Source organism: Pleuronectes platessa, chromosome 17, assembly GCF_947347685.1.
Source record: "Pleuronectes platessa chromosome 17, fPlePla1.1, whole genome shotgun sequence".
NCBI classification, from domain to species: domain Eukaryota; kingdom Metazoa; phylum Chordata; class Actinopteri; order Pleuronectiformes; family Pleuronectidae; genus Pleuronectes; species Pleuronectes platessa.
In genome coordinates this window covers 14,005,598-14,029,205 of record NC_070642.1, presented here as the reverse complement: position 1 = coordinate 14,029,205, position 23,608 = coordinate 14,005,598, and the positions used below count along the sequence as shown (strand labels likewise).

The 23,608-nt window shown below is 42.1% G+C and overlaps 1 protein-coding gene across 3 annotated transcripts; it reads right to left on the bottom strand.

Moving 5' to 3' along the window:
• Positions 1-3,998: 3,998 nt before the first annotated feature.
• Positions 3,999-9,227, bottom strand: zc3h14 (zinc finger CCCH-type containing 14). 3 transcript variants are annotated; one of them, XM_053444637.1, is made up of 17 exons: positions 9,092-9,227; positions 8,731-8,773; positions 8,506-8,620; positions 8,359-8,399; positions 7,548-7,719; positions 7,125-7,440; positions 6,827-7,008; positions 6,491-6,591; positions 6,226-6,381; positions 5,981-6,058; positions 5,649-5,814; positions 5,357-5,562; positions 5,113-5,251; positions 4,866-5,005; positions 4,656-4,738; positions 4,462-4,568; positions 3,999-4,229 (listed from the first exon to the last, which is right to left on the bottom strand). In XM_053444637.1, the coding sequence occupies exons 1-17, from the start codon at positions 9,125-9,127 to the stop codon at positions 4,226-4,228; spliced, it is 2,085 nt and encodes a 694-aa protein (XP_053300612.1). In that variant the 5' UTR covers positions 9,128-9,227; the 3' UTR covers positions 3,999-4,225. The 3 variants fall into 3 exon arrangements, with proteins under 3 accessions (XP_053300612.1, XP_053300613.1, XP_053300614.1); XM_053444638.1 differs by having other exon boundaries at positions 4,656-4,735; XM_053444639.1 differs by having other exon boundaries at positions 6,827-7,005.
• Positions 9,228-23,608: the final 14,381 nt, after the last annotated feature.

Sequence of the window (23,608 nt, the reverse complement as noted above, 5' to 3'; positions counted from 1 at the left end):
ATCAAACAATCACATGAAATGTAACTCTCGACATTTTGAAACAAGCTTAAATTAATAAACTACTTTCCAAAAAATCTAACTCTGAAAGTATAGTTTATAATTGTAGTGTTGTGGGAGCAGACTGCAGATCAGTCAAATCAGTTCAACTGTTTACACATCACATAGTCAGGAAGGAGTTAACTCTGGTAAAATATGAAAATGCTGCAAACAGTTATTGGTCGATCAATCTAAAAAAATCTACTATAATTAGTGGAGGCCTCTGTGTGTGTTGCCGCATTAAATATCTGAAACACTGACAGATGTGAATTGAAAATTGTATTCATGAGGAACATGTTTAATTTGTGTCGTTGTAGTTTGAGTATAAGAGTAAAAGAGTATAAGAGTAGTTGCTGTAGTAAGGCTTCATTTACACCAAGATTTAGTCCTAATTGTTCACATTGATCCATGTGTGAACACAGCTCCAGAGAAAGACATCAGAGACATTTAGACTAAAAACCTGTTTCAAGGTGAATTTGAATGTCAGGGCTAACATACCCTATAACACTGATACAGGTGAATGGAAAAGTGTGTTGATAAGTAACTGAACAGAAATCTGTTCAATGTATGTAGTTTTAGTTTGTTTAGTCAGTGAAGTATAAAGAGTAGTTGCTGTAATAGGTGGTGTCCTCCAGGTGGAGGCGCTGTAGCAGCAGCGGAACTGCAGGTTATTGCAGGTTTAGTTGGAACAAGAAGATGAAGCAGCAGAGATGAAGCTGTTGTGTGATGTAAACATGTGTGTGTGTGTTGTGTGTTGCTGAGTGTAAAAAGACTGAGTCTCGCTGTGTTACTCAAGCTGCACTACAGCGTCTATTCACAGGTGCGATCCCACTACTGAGCGGCACGGGGGCTTTGACCTGCTCCGTGTCCGGCCTGGGCCGATGCACCCCTCCTTAGGCGACCTGGAGGTCCCGGGCTCCCCCGGAAGAACCATATCGATACCGAACTTAGTGCGGACACCCGCTCGACATAGTCCGCTGCAGTTCAGAGCTCTTGAGCTCAAACGATCCTCCAGTCTCAGACTCCCGGTAGCTTGGATTACAGGCGCGCGCCACCACACCCGACGAGAAGATCACACACTCATAGAACTTTGACTGGTTTGAATGGGACTGACGTCACGACATCATGGAGCACTGCAGTGGGCTCTAGTGGCGGGAAATATAACTGCAGCTGCAGTGAAGAAAATGATCGATCACTGATACAGAGACAATTTTCTAACATGATCCTGGTGATTTAAAAACCTTTCAATTTGTTAAATCCCCTTTACTATCTAACTGAAGCATACGAATCAGAGTCAAACAATAACATGACATGTAACTCTGGAAACTTTGAAACAAGCTGAGATGAATAAACTACTTTCCTAAAAATCAAACTATCAAGTATGGTTTATAATTGTTGTGTGTTGGGAGCAGACTGCAGATCAGACGAATCAGTTCAACTGTTTTCACATCACACAGTCAGGACTGATTTAAACTCTGGTGAATCTAAATCCTGCAAATACGTGTTAATAAATAATTCAAAAAAACTTCTGCCATAATTAGTGGAGGCCTCAGTTTGTGTATGTGTGTTTTTTTAATTGAACAGCTGCTGCTTTAAATATCTTTAGAGGTATGTTTCACCAAAAAATGCAAATTCACTTACTATCTTCTTACTACTATACCGATGGAGGGCTGGGTGAAGTGTTTGAGTCCACAAAACACTTTTGGAGTTTTCAGGAGACAGTGTGGCAGCCAAATCCAAAACAATTGAAGTAAATGGTGACCACCTCTTCAAACATAAAAAAAAAACTACAGAAAAAGGCACACAATGCCTCCATAATGCTCCAGTGGTGTCATTAAGATTAGGATTAGGATTAAGATACATTTATTTATCCCAAACACATGCACAGACATGCACAGGCACACTCATGCAATTGTAGGGAAATTTAACCTCTGCTTTTAACCCATCTGGTGCAGGATGGGTTAAAAGCAGGACACACAGAGAAGTGAGCAACCATGTACGGCGCCCGGGGAGCAGATGTTGGGGGAGTAAGGTGCCTTGCTCAGGGGCACTAGACAGGGCAGGGAGAATCCTCTTGGATTTTTGGACAGATCAATCCAGGTTTGTCTTTTTGTTTTTTCTCCGTGGAGTCTAACCAGAGACGAACCAGAAACCTCGACTCGAAAAGGCTTCATTTACACCAAGATTTAGTGCTAATTGTTCACATTGATCCATGTGTGAACACAGCTCCAGAGAACGACATCAGAGACATTTAGACTAAAAACCTGTTTCAAGGTGAATTTGAATGTCAGGGCTGACAGACCCTATAACACTGATACAGGTGAATGGAAAAGTGTGTTGATGAGTAACTGAACAGAAATCTGTTCTATGTATGTAGTTTTAGTTTGTCTACCCATGCAGTGAAGTATAAAGAGTAGTTGCTGTAGCAGGTGGTGTCCTCCAGGTGGAGGCGCTGTAGCAGCAGCAGAACTGCAGGTTAGTGCAGGTTTAGTTGGAACAAGAAGATGAAGCAGCAGAGATGAAGCTGTTGTGAGATGTAAACATGTGATGTCAGTGTGTGTGTTGTGTGTTGCTGAGTGTAAAAAGACTGAGTCTCGCTGTGTTACTCAAGCTGCACTACAGCGTCTATTCACAGGCGCGATCCCACTACTGAGCGGCACGGGGGCTTTGACCTGCTCCGTGTCCGGCCTGGGCCGATGCACCCCTCCTTAGGCGACCTGGAGGTCCCGGGCTCCCCCGGGAGAACCATATCGATACCGAACTTAGTGCGGACACCCGCTCGACATAGTCCGCTGCAGCTCAGAGCTCTTGAGCTCAAACGATCCTCCAGCCTCAGACTCCCGGTAGCTTGGATTACAGGCGCGCGCCACCACACCCGACGAGTATGTCACATACTTAAAGAGCTTTTAATGGTTTGAATGGGACTGACGTCACGACATCATGGAGCACTGCGGTGGGCTCTAGTGGCGTGAAATACAACTACATCCACTGCAGTTAGGAAGATGATCGATCACTGATAATTGAGTTGAGGGGAACTGCAACAACCATGATCATAATCACGAATCAATGGTTCGACTCTTGCACTGTTTTATACACCTTGCTGTCCAAAAGACAGTTAACATTAATAAATTGTGATGGTTTTATGGTGATTTTGAGCTACATCTGTTCTAATCCTTTTTTTTTTTTAAACACACGTACATGTACTATACCACTATTTAACAGGCTGTTAGTCTCATGCACAACTTCCTACAGCTTCAGTTATGTATCTCTAAAGCTATATTTATATTTGGCTTCGATACTCGGCCTCGGTTATTTGTGTCTTTCGATCGTCTCATTATTTAAATATTTGTATTCTCTTTGGCAGTATCTCCGTTAGTATATACTTCTTTGCAGTGACATTTGAGCTAGTTTCGGGGACTTGACTTTCATCTCACTGCAGTGAACTCATTCTTGAATCATTTTCAACTTTTATTATTCTCATGCTCTTGTGTTTGACTGTTCTGTTTTGCTGGATGCCTACATTTCCCTCGGGAGCAATAAAGTATGCATGTGTCTATCTATAATTTTACATTTTAGAATAATCAATCAATGGCAGAATACAACTGCAGGGTTTCAGGTCTCATAATCTCTTACAACGCATAACTGGATGTGTTGACAGGCTAAAAAACGAATGACGTCACAGTTTAAGTCACTTGGACAGTATATTCAAATACTTTCATCAGTGCAGTAGGTTCTCTTATGGTTTCTCAGTGGGCAACACCTGCCGTATCTTTTCAAAGGGGAAAGTAAATAAAATGTTTCCGCTGACTCACAATTGAATTTTAGATAGAAAATTAATTGCATTTTATGTGTTTGCTTTATCATCTGCTATTTCAACTACTAATAAAAGACCATCTGTCAGTGTTTAACCTCCCTTTGAACCAAACTTGTACGATCATTATACAAATAACACAAGATAAATATTCAGTGAGGAGCAATTTAATGTTTTAGATCACCAGCAAAAATCTGACTGGTGATCTTACAAAACACTTTTTCTTACAAACAAGTTCAAACGATCCAATAAAATAAGATAAAACAAAATGAAACAAGGCCAAGAGAGAGCAACAAGAATGATGAGTCATAGACACAGATCCAGAACATCGTCCACAGCTTCATATCTTCCTGATCATCGGACTTCTGCCCGACTTAATTAGCTGTGAGGGAGAGAAAGACAGAAAACTTTTAGAGGTGCATCAAGATATGACTGTTTATATCTTCATTCCAAAATTAAAATGACTATTTCCCCTGTTTTAAATAATTAATTGGTTGAAACCTTATATGTTAGCTGAGCTTAACACTTTGGACAAAATTCCATGATGCAGAAGAATTTATACTGATCTAAATTACAAGCTCCGGCCATATGGACTTATACAATGTGGGTTTAACCTGCTCTGTGCTTTTGTCCACTTCAGGGCGTGTCTTGGAGGCACAGATGTGTTCGGGTGGTAGAAGGTACATCCAACTCGTTTACACTTGGCTGCAAAGCGACAAGGCTGCAGGAAAGAGTGAGAAAATTCAGAATTGCTAAGAATTGTCTTCTTTTTTTTTTAAATAAACAACTGCACTTAGGAATGCTTTACCTTGGGATGATAAAACGGGCAGTCCATCTTCTTGCAGTCTGGGAAGAAGCGACACACGCTCGTGGTTTGCACTGGCTGCACTGCTGGGAACACACACAGTCCAGTTAGAGAAGCAGCCGGAAGTTCCACAAACTGCATGTGACTGAAAAACTAAAGCTAACATCTGATTTATAATGGTGCCTGGTGGTGACATAATGAAAGTGTGAGTACCTGGCTTTGGAGGAGGAGCGGGTTGGCCCCTGCGGCTCACATGAGTGAAGGGACAGTCTGGCTTTGTGCACCTGGCATCGTATTTACAATTCGGGTGGACGAAGAGGCATTTTTCCCCAAACCTGCAGCTGGGAAACGTTCTTCAGGGACAAAAAGAGACAAAAAACAACAACATGAAGAATGAGTCAGAATGAGAAGGGGGAAAAGCCAATTACCACCTTTTCAGATTGTTAACAGGATCACTCACTTGCACTGTGTTGTCGGGTGATGGTACGGACACTCATCTCCACTTTTACACACCGGCCAGAACTTGCAACGCTCCTGGACTTTCTGTTTCTTTAAAGGGACAGCATCCTCATCCATCATCTCAACCTCCATCCCATCATCTATCAAAAGAAGAAGTGTTTGAAAAGTGATATTTAAATTAGGTCTCTCATAATCATCGGATTGACATATTAAAAAACATTAATATTTCTGATGAGACAACACACCCTCTGATGTGGTGATCATTCCTTGTAGTCTGTGAAGGATGCTGACTTTAGGCTGCCTGTTGACGTGCATGGTCGCCTCACTGACTTTTTGGAGAGGATTCCCTTCATCCATCTCCATTTCACAGTCTGCTAGATTCCCCAGCGGACTTGGTACTCCGTCTAAGGTTACAATGAACTTGGGGCTGGAGGAGTCACCCCTCTCCTTACTAAAATAAGAGAGGACAAAATAAAATATCTGACAATTCAGATGCAGATTTGTGTAGCATACTCTAATGCGTGTTTGTGTGTGTACCTGGCCTGGACAGTGCGTGGTAAAGCAGAATGCACTTCCCCTTTGACCTGAAGATGCTGCGGAGTTGTGGTCTGAGATTCTTCCAGTTTAGGTCGACTCATTATGAAGGAGCGAGTATCGAATGGCTTTGCATCACTGCCGGCAGCCACCTCCACACCTTGAGGCTCTGCACAAAATGCAGACACAAGACAGTGTAATGCATCTCTGGAGAAAATCCATTAGAACATGTCCTGAGACATTAATTATTAACAAATACTTCTAAGTGTTCTAATTTGAGTTAAAAATGATAAGAAACTGTTAGGTCAGCCCTTTAGCAAAAAAATAAAACTCACCGTAGTGGCTCTGCTCTCTTGCAACATGGGTCTGTGCCACACCCAGCTGGAGGCGTGAGGCTAAAGATCTTGTTGGAACTGGAGGGAAAATGTTTCAGGGAAAAAAATAACAGCACAAAAAATTTGAATAAGAACAGATGTTGCTCAATCTCACCATAAAACCATCACAATTTATCAAAGTTAACCGTTTCTTTTGGACAAGGTGTATAAAACAGTGCTCACTAAACAGCACCCAGTATGTCTACCTGGTGTTTTTGACAGAGGCAGCTCAGGGGAGTAAGTTGGCACCCTGGGAGCAACACCGTGGAGGTGATCCTGAACCAGCTGGATGGCTGCCGACATCTCCTCGCTGCTGGCCAAGCGGGTGCGAGGCGCCACAGGAACAGTTTGCCTCTGTGGTACTGTGTGGGAGGAGAAAGGTCAATGTCAGGAAGCGGTGATGACAACTGAGATAAACGGCCGGGACACACAGAATGTTCCGGACCAGGTGTCTGGCAGTGGGGGACGTACTTTTGGGGTAGGCTGTGGTTTTAGTGATGGAGTCTTGGGCCTCAGAGATGGCCTTCAGTATCAGATTCCTGTTGGCCTGCTTGCCTGGAGGGAGAGTGGGTCTGAAATAGCAGTGAAAAATGTGAAGCACATGAGTGAAGAAAGCAGGATAGTGTTGGAGCACAGAAGGGTTATGATCACCTCGAGAAAAACAGGTACACATCTACTGCAGTGTAAAATAACACCAGGTTCACGGATTCCAACCGGATGCCAGTCAAGGATATATCACATTACGAAATCACCCTGCTTGGTGGATTTAGGAATATAGTGCAGACCAAATACAGTTGAGAATCATACCTGCGCTCTGGTTTGGAGGGCAGAGACACTCTACTGGACATGCCTCTTCCTCCGTAGCTTGGCTCCTCCTCCTCCACATCATCATCATCATCATTATCATCACTGTCCTCATCTGCTGCTCTGTTCACTCGCACCACGGAACTCGCCACTGGCGCCTTACGCTTCCGTGACAACTCCTCCTGCTGAACAACCAATAATATTATGAATCTTTGCCGAACACCTGTCTGAAACTTTCTAAAAAGAAAGGGGAAATATCTTGAGTGAAGACGGCTGACTATGCTCTGGCTGAATCACATACCTTACTGGATCTGGAGGATCTGCTGCTTCTGCTCTCCTGCTGCCTGCTGTGAGAGGATCCTTCTGAGGACCTAAATGTGTCTGCAGGGCTAACTAATGCAAATTTGCTGTGACCCGCTCTGTAGATTTCCGCTGTTGGCCTACTAGCTGCACCACGTGTCCGACCATGGTTGGAGCCTATTTCTACGGGGTTGTCAGCAATGAGGTCATCATCCATCTCCGGTTTGATGTCGATAACGGCCTCCGAGGGGATCGGCTCGATGAGGGGTCTAACAGCGGAGGTAAGTCGAGAAGAAGTCCTCTCCACGGCCCCCCTCCTAAACACAAACAGATACATGTTAGTAGTTTTCATTGACAAAATCTGCCGTGTAGGCCAAACATGAAAGCAAACACATCCTAGCTTTGATAAATTAACATTTAGCACCTGCTTTCGTGGGCAGAACTCGATACACTTGCTTCCGTCCTATCCGAGTGAGAACTGGACACTGTTAAGAACTTCAGCTCATCCGTCCTGAGGTCGTCGCTTACGAATAACTGGCTCTTCCCGGCCACAGAGCTGCCATCGGACTGAAGCGGACTTTGGAGCGATGTAGGCTCTACAGCAAACATGCAGTCATCAGGAAAACATGAACAACAGGGAACATCAAAGGCCACATATTCTTATACAAGAGGCCCTGTTCAGACACGATATATGCATCAGCCCTGAAAGAACTGATAACAATTGGGCAGCTGTGAGTTTGTCGGTTATTAAAATATGTCCTGAATGTGCCTACTTTGAACATTTGCGATCGGATCTCACGGCCCTGCTCTTTATGCAAATAATCATGTGTGTGTGTGTGTGTGTGTGTGTGTGTGTGTGTGAAGTATCAATCCTGAGTGTAGATCTACCATGAAAAGACTTTACCATTAGGGGAAAAACATATGGATGTGGTTCTCAGTGTTTTTATTCTTGCCACGAGCATAAAAATATGTTTATTTTGATTGTGAAAGAGGAAGTCAGCTGAGCAGGTGATCCTTTATGAGGACAAGAACAGATTTGCATCCCCCAAAGTGAAAAGACTGCGGCCCCGTGCATCCATCTCCGAATGTGGTCTGAGTGATCGGATCTCGAGATGCATTGAGGACGCCTCTGGATGCGTACAGACACACTCAGGGTGGATGCCAATGCCTCGACCGGTTTATAGATACGTTTCCCTTTAGCAAAGCTTGAATGCGTCAAACAGAGACTGACTTACCGACTGCAACTGATCGCAATTTCTCCAGGACACCGTGCAGCCTGAAAGAAACCAACAAGTCCATGTCATGTTGAAACAAAGCACAACTTGGTAAAAAGAAGCGCGTGCTCTTCGTAAATGTGGAAGGGTTGTGATTGAGATCGTTACCAGGCTGTGAACTTAATCGTGTTGTTCCCAAGGAAAAGGGACAGGTCGTCAGCCATCTGCTCAGTGGTCTTCTTGTTTGCCACCATCACCATGATGTAGTCAGGAAGCTCTTCGTCTGTATGAGTGAAGACAACAACCACATGAAGCATGAAACCACGCGGCTGTGGACTCCGAACAACAACACACACACACACACACACACACACACACACGTTGTTCACTTACCGATATAAGCACCGAGCTCTTGCAGCTTCGCCTTGATGGCAGCCTGCAAAAGACGAGGAGAGACTTTACAGGGCAGAATCACTACGTTGTGAGAGTTACGTCGGTTACAGTGAGTCCTGTAACGTTACAGGGATTTATTAATAATAATGACAAAAGCTGCTGGTACGTGTGTACAGCTCCATTCGGACTTAAATGAGGTGTTTCGAAAACCTGTTTTGCTCGACCTCGTTACCATTCCGCTCGACACACACACTAAGCTAGCATGCTAACGTTAGCAGCGAGCCTCTGTTGGAAGCTAACATTCAAAAGCACCAGTGAGTCCGCATTCAGTAACTCCCTTGCACTCCACGGTGGTACTCACTCTTATCTTCTTGCTGATCTCGGTCCCGATTTCCATGTTTGTCCTTCGATTCGAGCCAAAAAGTCATAAAAACGAGGAACTGTTTTCTTTTAGCTGCACCGCTTCTAGCTAGGAAGGAGTGTGACGTCGATCAACGTGACTAATGACGGCAGCCGAACGGGGACAAAACTCAAACCAGCGAATTGTTATAAATGTGCGGGGAATGTTTCAATACATCTTTCAATTAAATAGTTTTGTGTGGATTTCTAATGTATAGATAATACGGATGGATACTTAGTGAAATAAAAAAATTATTGTAGTTTGAAAGGGTTATTTTTATATTAAAAAATATATACATTTATATTTTCATCATTACTTGATATTAAAAAAGGATGAGAAAATACATAACATAACTAAAATGTAAAACGTGGTTAATTTACATAATCGAATCCATGAACAGATCAAATATAGAAAAGGGTTCACGTGTTTATTCAAACATACATCTACAGCACCACCAGGACTATCTTATATATTCACTTGGTTTGTATGTCTCTGCTTTAATGCAAAAAGTTGAATCACTCTGTGTCGAATCAATTTAATAATGAACTAAATATACATACTGTGGGATTTTATCAGAGTGATGTGACTGAATCAATCTGTCTGTGAATCAACTACGATGCTGATTTATGATCAGATTGGATCAATAACATGGTGTCTCTATATCAGTGATCGATCATCTTCCTCACTGCAGTTGCTGCATTTCTATTTCCCACCACCTGCTGCAGTGCTGCGAGATGTCGTGACGTCAGTCCCATTCAAACCATTAAAAGCTCTGTAAGTATGTGACATACTCGTCGGGTGCGGTGGCGCGCGCCTGTAATCCAAGCTACCGGGAGTCTGAGACTGGAGGATCGTTTGAGCTCAAGAGCTCTGAGCTGCAGCGGACTATGTCGAGCGGGTGTCCGCACTAAGTTCGGTATCGATATGGTTCTCCCGGGGGAGCCCGGGACCTCCAGGTCGCCTAAGGAGGGGTGCATCGGCCCAGGCCGGACACGGAGCAGGTCAAAGCCCCCGTGCCGCTCAGTAGTGGGATCGCGCCTGTGAATAGACGCTGTAGCGCAGCTTGAGTAACACAGCGAGACTCAGTCTTTTTACACTCAGCAACACACAACACACACACACTGACATCACATGTTTACATCACACAACAGCTTCATCTCTGCTGCTTCATCTTCTTGTTCCAACTAAACCTGCTCTAACCTGCAGTTCTGCTGCTGCTACAGCGCCTCCACCTGGAGGACACCACCTACTACAGCAACTACTCTTTATACTTCACTGCATGGGTAGACAAACTAAAACTACATACATAGAACAGATTTCTGTTCAGTGACTCATCAACACACTTTTCCATTCACCTGTATCAGTGTTATAGGGTCTGTCAGCCCTGACATTCGAATTCACCTTGAAACAGGTTTTTAGTCTAAATGTCTCTGATGTCGTTCTCTGGAGCTGTGGTTCACACATGGATCAATGTGAACAGTTAGGACCAGGGCCGGGTCTAGACAGGCATGTATGAGGGGGCAGCCACAAATCTTGAGGGGGCATTGTGCCTAACCCTAACCCTAACCCTATTTAGTTTGAGGGGGCACAACATTTATTTGAGGGGGCCAGGCCCCCTCTTGCCCCTGCCTAGACCCGGCCCTGGTTAGGACTAAATCTTGGTTTAAATGAAGCCTTTTCGAGTCAAGGTCTCTGGTTCGTCTCTGGTTAGACTCCACGGAGAAAAAACTAAAAGACGAACCTGGATTGATCTGTCCAAAAATCCAAGAGGATTCTCCCTGCCCTGTCTAGTGCCCCTGAGCAAGGCACCTTAGTCCCACAACATCTGCTCCCCGGGCGCCGTACATGGTTGCTCACTGCTCTGTGTGTCCTGCTTTTAACCCATCCTGCACCAGATGGGTTAAAAGCAGAAGTTAAATTTCCCTACAATTGCATGAGTGTGCCTGTGCATGTCTGTGCATGTGTTTGGGATAAATACATGTATCTTAATCCTAATCTCAATGACACCACTGGAGCAGTATGGAGGCAGTATGTGTCTTTTTCTGTATTTTTTTTTTTTTTTACGTTTGAAGAGGTGGTCACCATTTACTTCAATTGTTTTGGATTTGGCTGCCACACTGTCTCCTGAAACTCCAAAAGTGTTTTGTGGACTCAAACACTTCACCCAGCCCTCCATCGGTATAGTAGTAAGAAGATAGTAAGTGAATTTTTTTTTTTTTTAAACATACCTCCAAAGGTATTTAAAGCAGCAGCTGTTCAATTAAAAAAACACACATACACAAACTGAGGCCTCCACTAATTATGGTAGAAGTTTTTTTTATTTATTTATTAACAAGTATTTGCAGGATTTAGATTTACCAGAGTTAAATCAGTCCTGACTGTGTGATGTGAAAACAGTTGAACTGATTCGTCTGATCTGCAGTCTGCTCCCACAACACTGCAATTATAAACTATACTTTAGAGTTAGATTTTTAGGAAAGTAGTTTATTCATCTCAGCTTGTTTCAAAGTGTCCAGAGTTACATGTCATGTTATTGTTTGACTCTGATTCGTATGTTTCAGTTAGATATTAAAGGGGATTTAACAAATTGAAAGGTTTTAAATCACCAGGATCATGTTAGAAAAATGTCTCTTTATCAGTGATCGATCATCTTCTTCACTGCAGCTGCAGTTATATTTCCCGCCACTAGAGCCCACTGCAGTGCTCCATGATGTCGTGACGTCAGTCCCATTCAAACCATTCAAAATTCTATGAGTGTGTGATCTTCTCGTCGGGTGCGGTGGCGCGCGCCTGTAATCCAAGCTACCGGGAGTCTGAGGCTGGAGGATCGTTTGAGCTCAAGAGCTCTGAGCTGCAGCGGACTATGTCGAGCGGGTGTCCGCACTAAGTTCGGTATCGATATGGTTCTCCCGGGGGAGCCCGGGACCTCCAGGTCGCCTAAGGAGGGGTGCATCGGCCCAGGCCGGACACGGAGCAGGTCAAAGCCCCCGTGCCGCTCAGTAGTGGGATCGCGCCTGTGAATAGACGCTGTAGTGCAGCTTGAGTAACACAGCGAGACTCAGTCTTTTTACACTCAGCAACACACAACACACACACTGACATCACATGTTTACATCACACAACAGCTTCATCGCTGCTGCTTCATCTTCTTGTTCCAACTAAACCTGCAATAACCTGCAGTTCTGCTGCTGTTACAGCGCCTCCAACTGGAGGACACCACCTATTACAACAATATCTCTCTACACTTTAACTCATGTCCTATTGTTTCTGTGCAATGACAATAAATTTGACCCGAGAAAGGAAGAGAAGTCAAATCAGTTGAAGAGACTTTTGACAGATTTCTCGATGGCCAGATGGGAAGCAAACTAAAATAAAAGTGTCATTTTAAAATCTGATGGCTGTGCCCACAAGATGGCGTAGGAGACTGATAATAATGCAACACTAATTATTTCGCTCCACTGTGATTTACAGTATTTCAATAATGGATTCAATAAACAACTAAAACTGATTCAGAACATGAATCTAAACTCAACGACTGACCATTTAAAAAGTGACTCAAACCACAGTCTGAAGTACAGACTGGTAATAACAATACGGACCCAAAAGTTTAAGGATTCCGTTTCAGTCCTGATTCTGTTAAACTGACATGATGATGATAAATGTTGTACGTCACTTTGCATGTGTACAATGGGCGACATATTCACTGGGTTTCGAAGTTACAGAATAGAAAAAGTAAAAATGATTGAACCAGCACTTTGTTTCAACTCTATCACAATTTCAATGAAACGTAAGATAACAATGAAACACTGCCTGTGTGCCATGTGTCCTTGGTCCTCTTGTGTCCGTGGCTGTATGTTTTCCTTCAGCATGTTTCCTGTTTTGCAGACAGTCCCTTATTGCCACCCAACAATGCCGGGAAGGATCTTGCTCTCTGTCTAGACGAGTGTCTAACACTCTGTCTGTTCAGTTTCTCTCTCTGCCACCGTCTGTGTTCACAAACTGTTTGATGCTTGGAAACATCAACTTTGTTTCTTTCCTTTCTTTTTTCCCCCACAAATGTTTTGACACATATTCTTGACATTCCCTTTGTGGATCCACATATTCCTATTATTAAAATGATCAGTAGTATAATCAACATTGTCACTTTTTCTTCCATAAATATCTTCAAAATGACGTGGGGATAGACACAAAAAGGAACACATTCTTGTACACATGCCAAAGCTCAATGCTCACTTCAGTTATTTGTCGTACCCAACACAACTTAATAGTTTCCATTCATCTCGGAGCAGGAGGGATTTAGGTCGCAGGGTTTGATGAGGACAGCCTCTCCTGTCTGGCTTTCAGAGGGGGAATGAAAGACAACCCCGAGTGGCTCCTGTATAATCCCTGGAGTATGGCAGAACCAAATTCAGCTCCGGGGCACAAAGGTGCTCCGTGTCATAGCTGTTCATTTCTCTATTGCTTAATTGGATCAAGGGAGGGACGGGACCTCTGCAGTGACCCTTGCAACAATGGAATCGCAACAACATCCATCAGAAGAGACAAAACAACTCTCGTACTGCTCCATCACACGCAACCAGTGTGTCCTACTTCACCTACTCTGGTGATTGCAAAGGATTGGTGCATTTGTGGGAGTATTTTTGGTGCATCCAGCTCCTAACTCTAAGGAAAGTAACTGTATTTACTAGAATATTCAACAACGTACTCTGTGTATCTGTGCACTGTGTGAATCAATCATTGACTGAATAAAAAGATGGATGACATGACAGCGGCCCAAAAATGAAGTCAAATCACCTTGACTGGTGGTTGGGTTCAGTGCAAGTCATGAATCCAGCACCCTCAGAATCAGAATCAGAACCAGAATTATTTTTATTGCCATGTATATTTGCACATACAGGAAAATGCCTTGGTGTGGTTGGTGCACTGTACAAACAACAATATAGAATAACAATATAGAATAACAATATATACAGTAAAAGAGTTATACAGTAAGAGATGTTAGTGGATGGGACATTGACCAAACTAAACATTCCAGCTTGAAGATCGTTTCTGTAATTAACTGATGTACGTCCAAGTTTACATTTTTTAACATAGGTTTGGTTGTTATTTGTTAGCTTATATAGCAAAATGTCATAATTGACAGCGGAGACTCACTATTATTGGTTGTTGAAAATCGTGGCACCTGTAGCCATGATATTTCAGCTTCATTTTTATACAACAGGAGGAGTTGAAGTCGTCTTTTTATTTTATTTTATTTGAGATATCTTTATATAAAGTCTATGCTATCAATAGAATACTTTGAGTCAGTGTAGTTTGGCAATAAGTAACAGCAGTAACCATTGGCCGATCCACTGTACATGCCACAAATAAACCATGAGTAAACTTCATCTGGATTTCATCTGATATGTGACCTCCTCAAAGACCATTTCTTAAATTGAAGTATATTATATATTAACTTGTATTATTAGAAGCATTAGTGGCTTCTCTCTGTACTTTACTTTGACTATATTTTTAACTATGGAAATTGTCCTAACATACCATGAGAAGAGTGCAGCTCTGAGAACGTTTCTGTGAATTCCATCTGCAGCTGCTTTCAGTCACCATCTGTATTCTGTACATATGTATGACCGCAAAGTTGCTGTCATGTGGCTGGCCCCTCTCTCTCCCCCCCACACCTACACCGAGGATTACTGTAATTCTTCTTCCCCTTTCTGTGAAACGCTGTCATACACCATGAAGCTTCAGTTTTGAATCAGCTGATAAACTTCCACGGATTGTTCAGCGGCATGTGCTGCGTCGACAATCCTGTCTCCTCCTGAGCCGGAGACAAAGAGTGAAGTGCTCAGAAACATGTCTCCCATTGAGGAGAGTATAATACTCCTCCAGTGTCCAGTTACAGTTTGGATGAGTCCAGACTCTACCTCGAGGCTGGAGAGGGGAAAAAAGAAAGGACGGAAAGGTAGAAGGTTACAGCAAAAAAAAACTTTTACAAAGAAGTGCACAAGATGATAATTCTTTGCACCTGCTCTGACAATGACCTGAAACCTTATACCGGCTTTCCCTGGAGAAGATGACACCTGTACGAGTGAATCCGCTGCAGCTGGGTGTCAGCACACAACCACACTTTCTCTCTGCACACAAACACACACACACACACACACACAAAAAGGAAGATTTGCGTGCATTTGGAGTCACGTGGTGGAACAGCTGCTCAGATTTTGTGCACAAACTCATGGACGAAGGCGAGACAGAAGTGATGTCAGCAGCATCAGGCCCCAAGTATTCTTGGGAGCAAGAGCTTGGAGTCACACTACCTGATGATTATTGGGAACAAGTATTACGGTTGGTTCATTCCTCTTCAATCTGTGCGAGGCATGGCCTCCTACAATGTAAAGTAGTGCACAAAGTTCACTACACTAACTTGAGGCTATCTCGAATTTATCCCAATGTAACTGACTCCTGTAACAGGTGCAAACAATCCCCAGCAGATCATTCTCATATGTTCTGGTCCTGTCCCGGGCTTGCCACATTCTGGTCTGAAATCTTTAAAACTCTTAGCACAGCATATAACACTACCATCTCTCCTCAACCTCTCTTGGCTTTGTTTGGGGCCCCCCTACAGCCTTTTGCCTCTAGAGTTATACAGAATGTCCTTGCCTTTACCACCCTGTTGGCCAGACGCCTTATACTCTTTAAATGGAAACACCCTCAACCCCCATCTCACAGTAGGTGGGTTGAAGAAGTTTTACTGTTCATGAGTCTTGAAAAGCTTAGATTTTCCCTGAATGGTTCCTTAAATTCATTTGAAAAGACTTGGAGACCTCTCTTAAATCATATTGAGTCTTTGACATCTCTGCGTTATGGTGATGACTGAGCCCCCCCCTCCCCCCATTTATTTTATTTTTAATAACAATTCACCCTTCCCCTTTAATTATTTATTTTATTTTATTTATTTATTTATTTTTATATTTGGTTGTTTTTTCGTGTTTATGGGTTTGTTATGGGTGCTGGGGATGGGAATGTGGGAGGGATAAAAAGATGGGAAAAAATGTAAGATGGAAGTATTCCCTGTTATATTGTTGTATCTTGTGAAACTACTTCCAATAAACAAAAATATAAAAAAAAAAGAAGTGATGTCAGAGGAGCTCCAGTGGAATTATCTGTTTACTGAGAAAGACACAAAAAGAAAAAGCACCACAATCACTTACAAGTGCATCAAAGCTTGTTTGCAGCCTTGTGTTTCGCGTATAGGACCCAGAAGTTTGAGGCCTAACTCGGGTTTTGATTTGCAGCATCTGAAGGGTGAAGCTCTTACTCGTTATATTTGGCTGGGTAATGAAGGCCTATTAAGATTTACAGCTGGCCCGATCACAGCTGCCAAACCTGCTTGAGGTTCGGCGAGGGGGGGGGGTGGTCTTACTGCAGGCTCATCCAGTACTGAGTGTGGACGAGACAGGGCAACACAGATGGAAACATTTTTAACGTAACAATCATTCTGCCGTGGAGTGTGGGTCAAGGTTTGATTTCATAACAACATATTGAGCAAATTACACAACTTCCACATATCCAACTCTGGACTTTTTAATCTCTGCAGTATTGTGGTCTTCTCAGGATTTAGGTTGTCTCATTACAACGTGGCGTCTGCATTTATTCTCAATAAGCCCTCAGGAGAGCAGCATCTCTTGAGTGCTTTGTTTCTGGCTGTGTCCACCTTCTTTCAGACTTTTTGTCCAACACATCAACCACCCGCACAGACAGTGTATGTCTTGATAGCTTCTTGATAATCTGAATGCTGAGAAGGTTTTTGTTATGGAACGTACGAGGACATCAGTCAAATGCAATATCAAGCACAGAAGTGTTACTTGAAGACAAAGCTTGTAATCACTGACTGTATTAAAAGACATTAAAGATATTTATTTCACATCTGTAAGCTAAATAGTAGAGCAAAAGCTGATTAGCATAGCTTAGCATAAAGACTGGTAACAGCTAGCCTAGCTCTGTCCAAAGGTAACAAAATGCATATGCCAGCACCTCTAAAGTTCACCAATGCAATCTGTACAAAGAAAGTTTCCCCCTGTATCCAGTCATTGTGCTAAGCTAGGCTAACCCATCATTTAACCATAGACTGTATATAAAGGTGGACAATATGACAGCACCCCCCCCCCCCCCCAAAAGTGAAGGCAAGTTATCTTGAAATCTCCTGGTGGCTAGCTGCAGTATAGGTCATAAACCCGAAAAATATCAAATATTTTTTTTTCATTTAAATTAGTTTTGATCTCACTAATAAATATTGAAATGTTCATTTTTAATAAGATTGATTTTAATTGGCTATTTGATACTTTAAAATAGGATTTAAAGTTCTGATTGACAGATGAGACTGACTCCAAACCCAGATCTTGACTATGTGCTGCAGGATGGTTGCACCTGAATCTGAGATAAATGTAGTTTGGCTTCATTTTTTATACAATCTTTTTGCTCAATCTTTATATACAGTTTTTGACATGTAAGGACTAACTGAAATTTAACAGAGTAAACACTTATCAAGCGAATTATTCAGAATTTTCCAATGCTTTGAATCAAACACAGATTGACTGAACGGACTCATAGAAGCAAAACCTGTTCTGTTTCTTTTTATTGTGTAACTTGTGTAGACCAATAGAAATGTGTGTCACCACCATTTCTGCAGAGATGATGTGGTGATGTATCAACACTTGTATGTGTGGAAGAAGAGCCAAGCAAACAAATGACAAAACACATCTAACAGAAGGCTGGAAAATTCAATACAGCTCTTCTGATATCATAAATTAAAATGAATTAAAGGGTAGAAAGAAGAATGAAAATACAAAGTCTGAGCACAAGAGTAAACATCGTTAACACCACTGAAGTTGTTATTTGACAAACCACATAAAACAGAAACATCAGGTGCAACTGTTTCTGTCTTTCACTGGAAAAACGCGGTATGATAATTCTGGTAATTTTAAGTTACGGTCACATGCTAATGAGAAGCGGCAGGAAACCAGACAATGATATACTACCACAGTATTTGCATGTTATTTTCCTTCTGCTGAGTAAAGATTCTCACACAGTAACACAATGATTTACAGTGAATCCTAAATGTCACTGTGGTTGACGACAGCAGAGCAGAAGGTCGAACTCATCAAAACGTATTCAAGAAGTAGAAGAACATTGTCCCTGACCTAGATCGTTCAAATGGAGAGAGAGAGCCCCGTGGGTAAAAGCTGGCCCTGTGGTTTTTCTCACTTTTTATTGCCTCTCTAAAAATATAAAACAGTTGTTTCGAGATTTGCTGCAATTGGATCTGTGTGCGGTGTTGATTCCCTTCTTTCATTCGATGCTTATATTTGTATTTTGAAATAACTTTGCAACCCTCGCTGACCTCTTCATGACTGGGGACGTGTTGCAACACTATCAAACATTTGAACCTCGGCGCAGATGAAGCCCAGATGCTCTCCTCCGATATGTTACCACATTAAATATGTATTAAGTTTTCCACATGACTTTCTCTCCCGGACACACTCTGACCCCTGGTTCCCCGAGACCACGAGTTCTTGTATTCGTGCGTTTGTTGAGATATTATTTCGTCCCGAATCAACGGCAGTGACAGCTTTAGTTTGCAGCTACTCAGGACACATTCAGCCGAAGCCTTTTAACAGCCTTCACATCTTGGCACGCTTCGCAGAGTCGCGTAACAACCTCCAGTGATTGCATTTGCAGCTGGTTGGCTTCAACAAGTGCATTTACCCATTGGAATTGACAACACATGTGGACTCTCTTTGTTTGCGAGGAGTTCAACCCCTGACTTTCCCCTGTATAATGTGGCTTTTAGTAACACCAAGGGCCTGACGTTTGCTGTTATGGTCCTAAGGTCTTCAATATTTTCCGATCACGAGTCTGAAATCACAGTTTGGATGCATTCTAATAACACCATCATCAAGATTTCCCCAAAGAACTGTTGTGTTTTTTTGTTATGTTTTTTTGTTGTGTTTTTTTTTGCTGCAAACACTCATCCGTCTCGAACAAAGCCGTCCACCCCGCTCCTACATTATGAAGCATGTCACGTTCGGGCTATTTTCACTAATAATCTTCTTACCGAGACAGAATGAGCGAGATAATGCGCGCCATTGTGAGAATGAATCTTGGTGAGGGGGGGGCGACTGATTATGTGGTGGAGCAAGCTGTGCGCCTGTTTGGCTTTAATTAGAGTGTTAGCAGGATGCCAGGCCGTGCTTTTCATCAGCGGACCAAAGGAGGGAGAAGTTTCCCTGTGAGATACCCTGCAGCTCTATCACTGGTGCTGATAACACTAATCTCCCCTATAAATGATCAGATATGATATTCACTAAAAGTTGTAAAATAATTTATACAAAGCTTTTGAATATCTGGAGAGATTATTAATGTTCCTAGGATGGATAATTATTTTCTCCGTTCATGGTTGATAGTATGTGGTCTGTTTCTTCTTGCTTTTTCACTTCATCAAAGCTCAACGTGACCCTTGTAAAGAATTCATTACCATTACTATATTACTATTATTATTGTTATTGTTATTGGTATTGTTATTATTAGCAGTAGTAGAAGTAGTAGTGTTTTTCTTCTTAAAAACTTCCGACAGGTTTATTATTTCCTGTAAATGATGCATCGTTTACACAGTTTACAACTCAAACCCACAAAAAAGACTTTTCCTGCAACAGGAAATATTCATTACAACGGGTTGTGGGTGTGAAGTTTCTCATTGTGAGTGACTCATTGTGAAAACACAGACAACTGCTGAAACTTCCAAAACCACTAAGTGCTAGGTGAGTAGCACACGCTAAACAACACAAGAAATTTGATATTAAGTCGTTTTTTTCCTCTCTCAACTCAAACTACAGAGCATAATATACATGAATCAGGTCCAGAAATAGAATTATAAACATGTGTCTGTTTCAAAACTCAGACAACAAAGCTATATTTGTGGAATCTGCAAATAACCTGTTGATTTAAACATTGAACTGCCTATATGTGATACAGAAAACACATACTTTATTATATTATTCTATACTATATACTATACTACATATACAGTCTGTTTCATATATAAAATGCACAAATAGTATACTGGCGCTGCAATTTACTCAAGCACATTTCCCTACACTTTCCACATATTTTCTCATATTTAGTTTGTTGCCTTTTTTATTCTCTTGTCTCCCCTCTTATCTTTGTGGATTTGTATTCTGTGTTCAATATCAGTCCTAGTGTGTCTCTGTCTCCGTTCTGAAGCTTTCCTGTGATTTGTGGTGTTGTGATGTTTCCTGTTTTATTTTGAAACTCAAGTCTGGTCTCATTTCAGGTCAACTCACCTCCTTCAGTGTTTGTTTGCTTACACATCCTTCCTTCACGTTTCAGTGATATTTTCATTTATGTATTTATTTATGTCTCCTCTGGTGTTTTGCTGCAACTGGAGACCGTTGTGTTTTAACTCATAACCTAATCTATAGACCCTGGTAGACTTGAGATAAGTTAAAAGCAACTCTGGGCCGTAATAAGCTTCTTGTACTGATGGATGAGCTATTCATTTTAGGGCTATAGTTCCAGGTAATGGTTTAGATGTCAATAATGCAATATAGAATACAATAGAAAAAAAAGAGAAGTCTGGATACTTTAAAGGTTTGAGCTGATTTGGAATCCCACAGATGTCTTGGACTGTCCAAGCAACCAGTTTGTCAAAATGGTCACTGCTGGGGTTGCAGCCTCCGGGTTTGAACTGTGACCTTGTCCTTTCAACTCATCTATCAGCACCATCATTAAACTGACTCCAGCTCTGCACTACCTCAAACCTCCTGCCCCAGCTTTCTGTTTGTAAAGGTGGGAGAAATAAATGTTTAACACGACGAGCTGGTCCTTTAAATTGAGATTTTATAGCCTTTTTTGTGGAGATCTTTCTTGTTGGAAGCCTTTCTCACCTTGTAGTGTTGTGATTCCTCCAAAGGACAGAAAGTCAAAGGCGAAAATGAAACTCTGGAGCGTAAAAAAAAAGAAAAAAAAAATTAAATAAAGTTGTTCAGTCTCTCATTTAAGCCGGTCTCTCAGCACTTCCATTGCCCTTGTAGCCCCTGAAAGCCTGTAGCAATAATTATCTCGGCAGTGCACAGTGAATGGGGAGCAGCCTCAGGTTTCCAGATTAATTACCTCCACTGCTGAATAAAGCTGTCGGACACACTACACTCGACGGCTGGGAGAGGGGAGGCTCACGCTGAGGAGCAGGACTTATCTCAGAGGGTTAGACGAGCCACGGGAGATTACGGGTGCTAAATGATGACAAACAGAACCCGACGAAATAAAGTCTTTCCTTCCCCCCCCCCCAACTTGATACAGAAAAATAAATTAATCCAACTACTTGCTGTTTAATTAAATTTGTGATCTCATTTGACTTCCTGATGTCATGCTCCAAACTGGATTTCTAATAATTCAAATTTCACATAATCCTGGATTTCAAACTTTTGTAAATAACAGAATAACAGATTTTTGCTTTGAATTGCGTCTATTTCTCTTATTTCTTTTAAAGCAGCATATCATCTTTGAACTGCGAGTGTAACTTCTGAGCTCTTGCTGGTCTATTTTAGATAATCTCTGACATTTCCTCTAATCTTATTACTTCTAAACGACAGGAGCTGACATGTCGGGCCATGCATAATGTCCCTAATGTTGCTCTTCTCCCTCTTCTCCTGGCCTCATGTTCGGAGAGAAATCCCCCGGGGACGGTCCCAGACATCTTCTGTAGCTGAAATGATTTTAAGGGACTTAACGGGGGAATTCCTTGATTAACTTGTCACAAGTCATTTTTAGCATAAATCCTGATTGATTACCTGTCATGGATAACAGGATTATTAAAGGACAACGAGTGGCCCATTTAGAAGTAATAATTAGGATTTTTAAAGGTTTTATTATTGGCTGGTTATGATATTAAAGCTTGAAGGATAGCTACAGCCGCGAGTCCTACAATTGAAAATCTTAAAAAAAGCCGGGGGAAAGGAGAAAAATAAGAAACATCTTGAGAAACACACTGGACATATCAAGGTTACTCATTAGTAAGCTAAGCCAGTGGTTCTACTCATTCCCAGTCCTGCCAATTAGCGATTACATTTTTTGTGATTTTTTATTTCCAAGTGCAAACTTTTTTTGGACAGGCTTTGACTTCGTTCTCACAAGGCGAGTATCTAACATGAAAAAAATAAAGTATCCTCATGTGAGTTTAACTCGTTGGCCTGACTGTATTCAAGAGCTAGAAAAGTTTTAAAGTGCCTGGATGGCCAATCAGTGATCGTTTTACCCGCCTGCATCTCCTTTGTTTTCTTCGTAGTTAATTTCCTTTTAGAATATAAGTTTTGTTTTTCTTTATATAAACAAAATCACAACGTACTGACATCGGTCAATCGACGACAGCCCAGACAAACCATTTAGAAATTTCATGTATATAGAGTTTGGTTTCTTTTAGCTTTGGGCATTCTCTTCGTCTCTGAGCCTGGATCATGGACTCAACTACAAGATCCATAATGACGTCATAGTGTTTGTGAAATTCATTATGTGAAAAAAAATCATGCAATGTCGTCGTTAAGAGAATAACAAGGTTTGCCAGAATTGCTGAGTGAGTGCTTGTGAGTGCCCCAAGATGTAGTGTGTCTGTGTTTGTCTGTGTTTGACTTTGTGTGTGTCTGTGTGTGTGTCTGTGTATGCGTCCATTGTCCTTTGTGTTTCTGATGCGAGTTGAAAGTTCAGCTCGAACGCAGTGAGAACACCTCAGGCGGATCTCGGGGGAATCCACCAACCATCAGGGGTCACGGCTCTCTCTCCTGCGGTGACACATTAGCAGGTAATTACAGACCCCTGTGCAGCTGCATGGAACGTGCCCGTGCACGTCGACACAAAACACAACCATTCAAGTGCATTCACCGCGCTGGCCGTGGACGGGGCTGTGCATTGTGGAGGTAACATTTTATACCTGTGTGGTCTGACCCTAGAGTTCACTATATGTACCAACAACATGCACACGATCACAGTTTCATGTTTACTTGTCTAACTGGGAGGCATTAGTTGTGGAACACATGCATTGTGTTGGAAAGATAGAATGATGGGTTACATGTTGGCTTTATCTGCCAAACCCTTGTGACCTTATGACATATTCCGAGTACTTGGTTTTCTTTGCCTGTGTCTATGAGTGTTTTATAAACGGTATCAAATCTAGAGGAAGAGGTTGATAAGAAGAAGCTGATGTCAGCTAATGTGACAGGGATCAAACCAGTTTAAGATAAAACTGTCAGAAACATAATCTTTGGGGGATGACGTAAGCAATCTTCCTTTTACGATTGAAACTGTTTTTCTAATCACGTATCAGTCCCATCTGCGTTGAAAGGATTTTGGATCAACATACTGTAGATCCACGATACAGACAAAAGTGAGTCAGGGGAGTCATAGGAAGCCATC

Bases quoted from the DNA above. Each gene is read 5' to 3' on its own strand.
- zc3h14 (XM_053444637.1), bottom strand. From the start codon at position 9,127: ATGGAAATCGGGACCGAGATCAGCAAGAAGATAAGA. The intron at 7,441-7,547 runs GTGCTAAATGTT...GTTTGTGTTTAG, and splicing joins AGTTCTGCCCACGAAAGCAG to GAGGGGGGCCGTGGAGAGGA. The intron at 6,592-6,826 runs GTATGATTCTCA...CTGCTATTTCAG, and splicing joins CCCTCCAAACCAGAGCGCAG to ACCCACTCTCCCTCCAGGCA.